The sequence below is a fragment of the Papilio machaon genome, chromosome 14 (genome assembly GCF_912999745.1).
Source record: "Papilio machaon chromosome 14, ilPapMach1.1, whole genome shotgun sequence".
Classification (NCBI taxonomy): Eukaryota; Metazoa; Arthropoda; class Insecta; order Lepidoptera; family Papilionidae; genus Papilio; species Papilio machaon.
The window spans coordinates 5,073,044-5,083,477 of NC_059999.1; the positions used below are offsets into that span (position 1 = coordinate 5,073,044).

A 10,434-nucleotide genomic window follows, 5' to 3' on the forward strand; every position below is an offset into this window, starting at 1 on the left:
TTTGTTTTTCAGTTGATTTATAATTCGAGTAAATTTTTTTTATGAAATGTTGACCTAATATCAAAAATAATTTCGATAACTTTTTCAAACCAAATAGTTGTTTTCATTTTAACGTTATTTACGTTACGGTACTGTGCATATTTATCATTATCATTATTAAAAAAAAAATTGTGCCATGAACTTTAAATACGAGTTAACTGAATGACTCTTGATGAGGTTAACAGCGAGTATGTTAAAAAGACAAGAATCCAGTCACAGATAATAATACCCTTTCACCTGGGAAAAGGGCAAGAGTCGACAAAGATGTAGTCTTCGACACTTGGTATTTATATTTTGCGACTATATTTAATTGTAATTTCGCAAATATTAAGGTTAAAATTTTAAAAAGTAACATTATTTTTAATCGGTGGATAATTTGGAAAATCTAGTTATATATGTGATGTGATAAAATTATGTCTTTTTTACAAATGTATCATATTAATTAATTACTTCATTTACTATTTATGAATAGTCCTAGAAGTCTACTCGTACTGCCTTCGAATTATTAAAGGTTAAGATAATCTTTTGCCTTCAAAAAACCATTCATGAGACTTATGGTCTACAAGCAATAAAAAATCTCTCTCGTTTACTAATAAAATTTTCTACACATAACGACAAATGAACCTTATACACCGTTCACGTTTTTTTATTATAAAAATTAAGTATACCGGTGTATTTTTATAAGGAAAATGTAAAAAGACCAGCCATAAAGGAATAGATGTATATTGAACAGATGTTTGCTACACCTTTAGCGAACAATGTGGCATTTTGTATACGCGAAACAAAAGGGAACGGGTCTATTCAGGTACGTAAACAATGATGGCTGTACTATATAGGGGCATGTTTCGTCACCCGACACCAAGGTTTATATATACAATGTTATGTACATACATAAAGAAAATCCCATCGGCGTTTTTTTGTCTACAAAATTTCTTCGTTATAACATTCTTAGCTCTATGTTTTAATTAATTACAATACAATATATCTATTGTTTATTCGTTAATCAAACAGTATCTTGTACAAATTATAACATGGTTGACATTCTGTCTGGTTATTTAGTCAATTTATATTAATAGTATTGGTAACCAACCAGAATCGTAAATATCAAACCAAAGTAAAACTAATAAAAACCTTAAAATATATCCAATAAAAATGTAAGAGTTAATCAAAATACATTTAAATAAAACAACGAGAGTTAAACGCCAATAAAAATAATACTTAAGAAAAAAAAAACAAGTCAAGATATTTTTAAGCCGTCAATATATCGATCACGTAATGAGGTAAAGGTATTCTGACTAATGTGTGTTGCTAATTATTGTTGAATTTAGTGTCTATACAATGTAAACAGGCTTAGCAGCCAAGCCTGTACGCCCACTTGTCGACTGAACGTTTGGAAGTCGGCCACTGCATTCAAATGATCTATTGTTAGACATTGTTATGTCGAAATACGAATATAGATATCGACTTTAATCTCGCGATTGACTCGTACGTATTTTTATGATGGAGATTTGTTGTTGGAATGTTAAGTTGTTTTCCAGCTATTAATATATCTGGATTATTCACTTCCACACAGTAGCAAAACTATTTTTCTGTGAAAATTACATTTTGGTGTCTTGTAAAATTTCTCTGCGTTGTGTAACATTGTACTGAAAATTATATACAGTCGAACCTGTATAAGCGAGAAACTCTGGTTAGAGTAGACTGCACATATCGACACAATATGATATTGTAATCTCGTAAGGTTTCCACAGAGTCGCATAGACTCACCACCCCTTCCCTTGTTTGTAAGGGAATATCGAAACAATGTCAAGGGCAGGAATGCTACACATATATAGGTAAATACGATGATAACATATTTACGTTATGGATTCATGTACAAATGGGAAGCTAACAGCTTATTTTTGTGTTTGTTAATACCCATACATTGTTACGTTAGTTCACAAACGAGCAATTATGTTTAGTTCATCTAAACTGCTGGGGAGTCTTCCAAAAGACTTTTCATGTTTTTGACATATCAGTGACAGTGACAAGGCAATTAACAGTTAATCTACTTAGTTTCCTAACATGTTGATTCTCACCTACTTTATTTTAAAGATTGCATCTATTGTTACAAATATTTTATCAATATTTGTATATCGAAAGTGTTCCTAGTAGCGTCTTGAGCTGCAGTGAACAAATTTAACAGTAGCCTTGTTGTGATCTCTATTTGTAAAACAATCAACGCGATACAGTCATCCATTAGTAATGTTATGGTATGAAATGAAATACACTTAGCACTTAACACATTATATCAAGTAATGCAAAACTGTAGGGCTTTATATAAATTAATTATTGGTCCTTCGAACTATTGGGAAGGTTCGTCTTGAACTTGACATATAACATGAACAAAATCTTGCACATTTTGAAGCAAAATATTATTATTCCACTGTTGGTCTCCTACCTCACTAGACTAGATGAAACATAACGAAATACCACAAAAATAAATGTGCTAAAATCGACATGAGAGTGCGAGAAGGAATTAGAAAAAACCTGCCTAGAGTTCAATTCAGATATGTCGATGTAAGGCAGATGGCATATAAAGATACGAGAAAGTTTTAATATAATATTTCAACTCGATTTATTTTAGTCGTAGAAATTTGAAAGCGTTTGCTTTGACCGGTAATAAAATAAAACGATCGAATTTTACTTACGACATTAATTTCGATATGTTTCGAGAATTTAAAAATAGTTGAAAACAATCACTTCGATTATCATATCTAAAAATGTATGAGCTATATTAAAATGTCATTTCAGTATTATTGTAGGAATCATACTTATATTGCAAAGTACAATGCATTTCAAATAGATAAGCAAATAATCTTTCTAATCTATTTTTATACGTAATTTTTGTTACACCATTTGTGTATTCAAGAAAAAACCTAGACATATGTCACTGTTACTACGACAATGAATGTTAACTTGGCTTCCACCAATGCTCTTGATAGGTTTCCAGTATCAAGTCTATTGCGTTCTGATATCTATTGTCATTAATACCATTGGCAAACGACCCTCAAATAGCTATACAATTACGTAAATACTTAACATTGATAATGTATACTTCTATTTTTCTTAATGCTTTAAATGTTGAATGTTCTATGTATTATAAATAAAATATAATTTCTATAGGTTCGGATTCATGGTCAACGGACAATAGTTGGGGCCATGCAATAATAATACAATCGCAGCTCCCCTCTTTCTACGCAACGACAGCTGATGGATTTATCTGGGCCGATAATCAATGAATGTTGCCGCTGTAGTGATAACAATGCCAATAGATAGGACCTAATGTAATTGAATTATTAAATTGTCTTTTTTTAATCTATTTTTAAATCACATGAAGGCTTGAGAACGACGACTTTCTTTTTGTGCTTTTATATGTTTATCTATAGATGGCGGGAAATGTCTGGATAATAAATGAAATGAAGATGAATGTCCTTTAGTTTATTATATGTTCAGTATGAGTGAAAAAACTTTTTTTTCTTATAGGCACTGACACTAAAATTGGCATTGGGTAGTATATCGATATGGTATATAGTACCGTAGAGAAGTCGCAAAGTGCAATTTATGCACTTTGCTAAGTAGCAACGAATACATATATATATATATATATAGTATATATATATATATATATATATATATATATGTATGTATGTGTATATATATATATATGTATATATATAGTTTAATGTAATTATCATGTGTTCAGCTTGGTACAAATTCAAGACAACATACTAACGGCAATTTGTAAAACGTTGCTTCATACATTACAGTTATTGAACATTGACAGTAGGTTATCTCAAATATGTATTTGACATTGAAAATTTTGTTACGAAATTCTAACTACAATTTATTCTCGTATAATTCACACTTGCATAATCGTAGTCTATTTAGATACAAAACCAATGTAATTAATTTTAGCAACATGACGTATTTCCCGATATGATTTCTTGATGTATAAATCACGAGTACATACGTTGGTTATAAATTTAGTTTGGAACTATTTTCTAATTATAATTGCAAGTGAGTGTAAGCAATTCGCGTGGGCGTGAGGACAGGAACGAAAATAGACGACGTTGGCAACACTACGCTAGGAATATAACAACGGCTGGCTTCATACGACGCTGCCACTCTCCCGTCAAACTCGGCCTGTCAACATTTTTTTACGAAAATAAACCGAAGCTAACTTTTCACGACTAATGCTTACCGTCTGTAATTTTTATTAGTTTTATAACTATAATATTGTTTCAGAATATTTATTAAAAACTAGGAAACAATAATAATGACGCGGTTGAAGAGTTAATGATAGGCTTGTCTACGTAGTGTTTAGCGATTGGAAATGGCTACTTCAAGGCCACGGGTGAATTTTTAAAGACGGTTAAATCTTTAAGGTTTATAAAACCTTGTGTGCCGACCCCACGTGAGTGGGAAAAGGCCAGGGAGATGATGGTGGTAAGGTTATGCGCTTCATTATAAAGTAGATACAAGTCGTCTCCAAATTGACTTACACAATGTTTTAAAATGCCGCTGAGCAAACTTCCTGCTCTAATTTTTTAAACAAAAACAAGTTGTGTCGTAAGCAAATTAAAACAGTGAGAGTGGTAGAGGTGAGACATATGGTCCATGTTAATGGACTGGTACGATCACGATAAGGAGGTTGACAAAGCTCGAGCTGAGTGGGCGACTATCTCTAATGCAAGTTTCATACGAGGGCAGAATTTAAACAGTGCAGTATGATAATGCAGTATCAATATTGCTTGAACGCAGACTAACCGTCAAAACAGTACTGTTAACTACTTGCTCACTGTTTTGCCTCCGTGTGAAACTACAGCCACGGTGTTTCGGAACAATAACAGCGAGGAACAACGAGAGCGTCGATAACACTGGAATGTCCTGTATGCGTTGTAGTGTTTTTATCCTTCAATTGGTTGACTCATTCAAATAATTAATTAAAATGATAGAAAGTTATAGTGGGTAATCGATTGCAGTTGTAAGCGTTAGTAAGTTGTAAGTAGTGGAAAGTGTTAAGCTTCGAAATTATAGCTTATAGAAATTTTTAACAAATTGTGAACGTATTCATCTTATCTGTCTTAGTTTGTAAAGCGATCTTTTAACATTTAAAAGGAAGAAATTAAAGCTTGAAAGATGATGTTTTTGATGAAGATTAAAAATATAAAATTTGCGCAACCGTCGAATTGTTGTAAAGGGTTTTTCAACAAGAACTTTGTTTTTCAATTGGGGCAACACCAACAACATGACAGTTTTGACATTTAGTTTTTTGACCTATTCGTAGTAGATGCTTTGGCAATTGCTACAATGTTGTTCAATTTCGCTCGAAAATCGCATTGAAATAATTAAAAACCACTATGAAAATGGTGGTTAATGGTTAATGGTGAAAAACACTTTTAAAATAAAGATATTATAACACAAATTCAAATTGTCCATACTGGATTTCTAAAGGGACCCGAGAGTTATGCTATATATCTTCTACAGATACCTTCTATGCAAGCTCCCTACTAGAGGAGAGATCTATAATAGAATACGTGTATAGGCTTAGTTGACCGTCCGCGCCAGAACCGGTCCACTTAAAATAATATTATTGACGTGGGCAAGGGCACCACAGCGCCTGGCCGTTAACGCGTAGTCTTGTCTTCTTGTGGTTTTTACAAGAAACACTATCATCAGTTTTGACTAAGAAATACTCGGTATGACGTATACAAGGAAAATGTTATGGTCTGACATAGATGTTCCACGAAAATGTTAACGTATCTAATTTAAACGTCGAATATCTCAATTCAGTAGGCCTAGCATGAATATTTTTGACAATCAAAATTAGTATAAGATAATTTGATGTATTTTACGCGCGATAGGGGGCGCTCTACAAATTTTATTACAATTTTTTTCGATGATGAACTTACATTTACACAAATTACATATACAAATGTGTAAAAAGTTTCGTTCAGGTCGCATGAGTAATCGAAGTCAGGTCGAATGAGTATCGAAGTCACAAAATACGAAAGGTTACAAAGGTTACTCATATGAAATGCCGATGTTGTCAGGTTATAATTTAATACAGGTAGTTTCGTTGACCTCAATAATTGTCAATGAATCATACGGAAGTTATTTCTCAGCAATTCATTATCCGGTTTTTGCATCACATATATTCATAACATTAAATTAAGCATTACTTAAATTATACTTAGCATACTTTGTTATCTTTAGCCTGATTCAATGGAGGTTTTCTGCAATTCCTAGTACTTGTTTTTTTGTGTAGTAGTAAATAAATAAAGCGTTGTTTTTAAGATTATTAAATGTATAATTCAATAGTTCAGTATGTCAGATATTTGTTGAACAATTTGGTTTAGTTTCGTTCAAAACTTGTTTGCCCACATAACCGAATACCATAATTTAAACGTAACTTCCTTTCTACGAATAACTTCCAATATTTGTTTTTTTAAAGTTGAATGACAACATTTAAAATTTATACATATTTTGTCCTTGTTTAGTCATTTTAAAGAAAATTTTGCTTTTTTTTGTGACAAATATTCTTTAAATATATTGAAACAAAATCAACACACCTTCAAAATATTTGACTTTGTAGTATTAAATATATGTCGAATTATAAAAATTTATAATATTAATTTAGTGAGTGAAAACTGAAAGCCATACAGATTCACACACAACGCCCTTGTACTTGGGGTTTAACAGCGCTTGTATTCGTGCGTAGGCTGGAGTGACATGGACGTCTTTGTAAACGTTTGACATCAAAAAGGTTTTTATCCTTTGACATCACTTTGATTTAGTGTTTGTTATCTTAAAAGCGCTGCACGTAGAAAACATCTTTGACATGATTTTTTATTTAAAAAAAGTCGGAAAATTGCTGATGCTGAAAAATTTTTCTTGACCATCGTTAGTGATCAATTATTTACTATCTAAAATTTACTTATGCTTTTATTCGTGTATTAATGTTAATATGAAAATTCAAACCGTTATTAGTGAAATTAACATTCTTTTAAACAAGTTTCGTATCGTGTCTCTTAATTAAGGCAAATTACATGTTTTTAAAAGAATTTATTAATTGAGTGTACCGATCCGGCTATTGGAGTTAACTCTTGAATTGGTGCCAAAGACAGCCAGCAACGACGAGTAAAAAAATTAAATGTCGTACGATAGATAATAGATTGCAACATATCATAACTTTACAAAAAAAAAAGCATTCAAACACCGAATTAAATATAATAACATTATATCAATGTATTATTTTAAAAGCGTATTAATTTTCTGAAAGTAATTGTTATGACTCAGACTTTTAAATAATGTTCAGAGCAAACACTTTATTTTTATAATGATTACAATAGCTAATTGTAGGCGTAGAATTTTTTCAGTTTGTTCTAAATTTAAATTCGCTATAAAGGGCTTAACCCTTGAAAAAAGTTTTCGAATACTTTAGTCAGATTAATTAAATTATTAATGCTTAAAGCAATGTAAGGTTTATATATTTCTGTACAGTTATTTTTTTAAACATACCTTTATTCATTGGCGATTTGCTATACTAATAGTGAATCACTTTTCCAGATATGTTTTTGTTATCTACATTCCGAGATGTAATTTCTAAACTTGGTTTTATAATAAATCTTTTGTTATCCATTGATTTTGTTTTACGTCAAGAACGATTGACGTAAAGTTATTTTTATATAAGTATCTCTAAATATTTGTACTTAATAATTAAATATTAATAAATAATGATTCTTTTATAGCATTTTAACAATAAATTTATTTTTTTTAATTTATTGTTACAATTTCTAAAATATCATCAGCATGAGATCTCTTAGCATCCATATGCTGTGGGGAAAGTGGGTTCAAACTGCTTGACCGTTGTTACCTCTGGACATCCTAGTAGGTTAATATGCTCGTAAAAATTGATATATATGTATCTGCAGATGTGTAGATGTATAGATACATACAAGTTTGACGTCTAATCTTAAGAATATTATGAAATATCATAAGTGTGCGTGACGAAACTCTAAACCAGGGATTCCCAAAGGGGTCGAACTTAAAGCATTGCTAATTCTCACTCTGTCTTCTTCTATTGACCTAAGTAAAAATGAATAATAATAAAAATAATTGATCTTAAAAGTAGATAATTTGACCATGTGGGTCTGTGGAAACGGTTCATTTTAGAAAAGGGGGTCACTTGTCAAAAATAGTTTGGGGATCCCTGGTCTAAACCAATAAAATGAACAATTTTCCCAAAATTCTGGAAAAGCGTATGAAAAGTAAAAGTAAAATATACTAAAACTTTTGTTAAAATATCAATTCTTTTTATTTTATATACCCTGATAAATTTACCAAACACAATATTGTGTTTTGTTTTTGTTATAAAATTATAAATTTGTGTTTTAAAAATGTCAGGATTAATATAACATTTTAATATTAAATAAAAAGGTAAAGATAAATATGGGAAAAGTGGTTGAAGAACACTTCAAATCAGTTAAAACTAATAAATACTAATAGCTTCATTAACGCAATCCAATTATTAAGTAACAACGTCACGGTCATGGCTGACACATAAATAGGCTAGATTTTTTCATTTTGCCGTTGTATCGTGTTCCAGTGAGTTATGATGTTTTTTTTTCTAGACGATTATAGAGGAGTAAACACGATGGCCTGTGCTAGTGACCTCCTTGCGGAAGGCACTGCGGATGGGGCGCTAGTGAGACTGGTCGGGTGGGTTTTAGCCACGGCCGCGACATTGAACCTCCCATACGCGATCGGACGATGCACCGTGTCGCAGCCTCTTTGTTTATGTATGAGTCCTTCGAGATTTGAAACGATAGAACAGTGTACACGCCTCTCAATTATCATGCTAATGTACTTTTTGTGTTTAAGTTATTGCATACGCGTTGGAGTCAAATCTAATCGACTGTGGCCATAATTATCGGGATTACTAAAGTTTTTGCAGCGTTATTTTGTCATTCATTTCGAAATACAAAAAACAATTATAAAATTGTAACTTAAAATAAATTTATTTAGTTTATAATTATTATGAAATCTCTCTTAATTACATTAGTATCAGTGTCAATTGTATTATTAGAATGGAATAATAAATATAACTTTCAAGTCTTAGGGTATTAGAGGTTGTTTACATTTGAGAGATTGGTACCTACATATTTACTTTTTCATTCTATGAACTTAGTTTAAAATATTTTTATCTGATTGTACAATTGAAATCATTTTGTTTAATTTATGTACACAAAAAAATTGTAAAAATATACATAAATTATTTGTTTCCTGTATATATTCCAATATATGTTTCCTATCTATAAAACTATATAAGTAACTTATTTATAACATCCCACCTAAGCTCTGCTTTCACTAGCAAGTACGTCATAGTGGTCACTATATGCAAATACAGTGTCAGACTAATGCATCATACATTGACACATGACGCTGATCCACTAGATTTCCTGAAATATGGGATTCTAGGTGACGTAAAGACGGACGCCCGCGCTTTCAGCGGCGCCTGCGCTGGACCCATTTTAGGACATGACTAACGGAAATTCGACTCCCATCTCTCCGACCCGCTCGCTCCCGCGGGACGCGGTATGATGTCGTCCCGCTCACTCCTAAAGCTCTAAGAAATCTTTTAATAGTGTCCACGGCCGCGATCTACTTTCAACTAGCGGCGGGAAATGTGTAATATTAATTTTAAATTGTAGACTATGCGCGCGTTTTTTGAATTTAAAAGAATAATAATAACATTTTCTATGCGAAAAAAGTAAGTATGATTTTAATATTTTAAACATATTGCAGTTTACCCAATTTATGATGATACGTAGTAGATACTTTTATAATTTTTACTTAGATACATTTGATAACACTGCATTCTTTAAATTATATTTATGATTGTACACCATCATTTTAATTGTTGAACTGTACTTGATACAAAACGGAAAAATATTTAGGAACGTGAGTCACGACAACGATAAGGTTAATATTGCCTTTATTTTTATCGCGAATTTGCACGTGAATTTTTGAAATGTTCGGTTTCGGCGGCTTAACATTTAGTTTGTCAATTTATCAACTGACCTTTTTCTGTTGCTTCTCCCATGCCGGGTCTAGGAGACCCTCACGTTCCCACTCCTCCTCCTGTTCCATGTACCCGTCCCTGTACACCCCGTCATAGTTATTTGTTATCACCCCGTTGTCCATCATCATGGTCACCGCACTGACCGTCGAATTCGATGTTCGTTCGAGCCTATGACCGCGAACTCGAGTGTGTTAGTTCGCACCGCGCACTGCAACAAGCAGCCGGCCACACGCCCGCTGCGAGACGACTGGAGCGCAAGCGCTCCCAGC

At 32.3% G+C, this 10,434-nt stretch overlaps 1 protein-coding gene across 2 annotated transcripts in view; it reads right to left on the bottom strand.

Moving 5' to 3' along the window:
* The window catches only part of LOC106710704 (alpha-actinin, sarcomeric), a 34,045-nt gene extending 23,611 nt beyond the window's left edge, over window positions 1–10,434 (bottom strand). The window contains exon 1 of one of the 2 annotated variants that reach the window (XM_045681113.1): window positions 10,165–10,434. In XM_045681113.1, the coding sequence (XP_045537069.1) occupies window positions 10,165–10,293 (129 nt within the window). In that variant the 5' untranslated portion in view covers window positions 10,294–10,434. The remainder of the gene's footprint in view (window positions 1–10,164) is intronic. The other variant, XM_045681112.1, reaches the window with a different exon arrangement.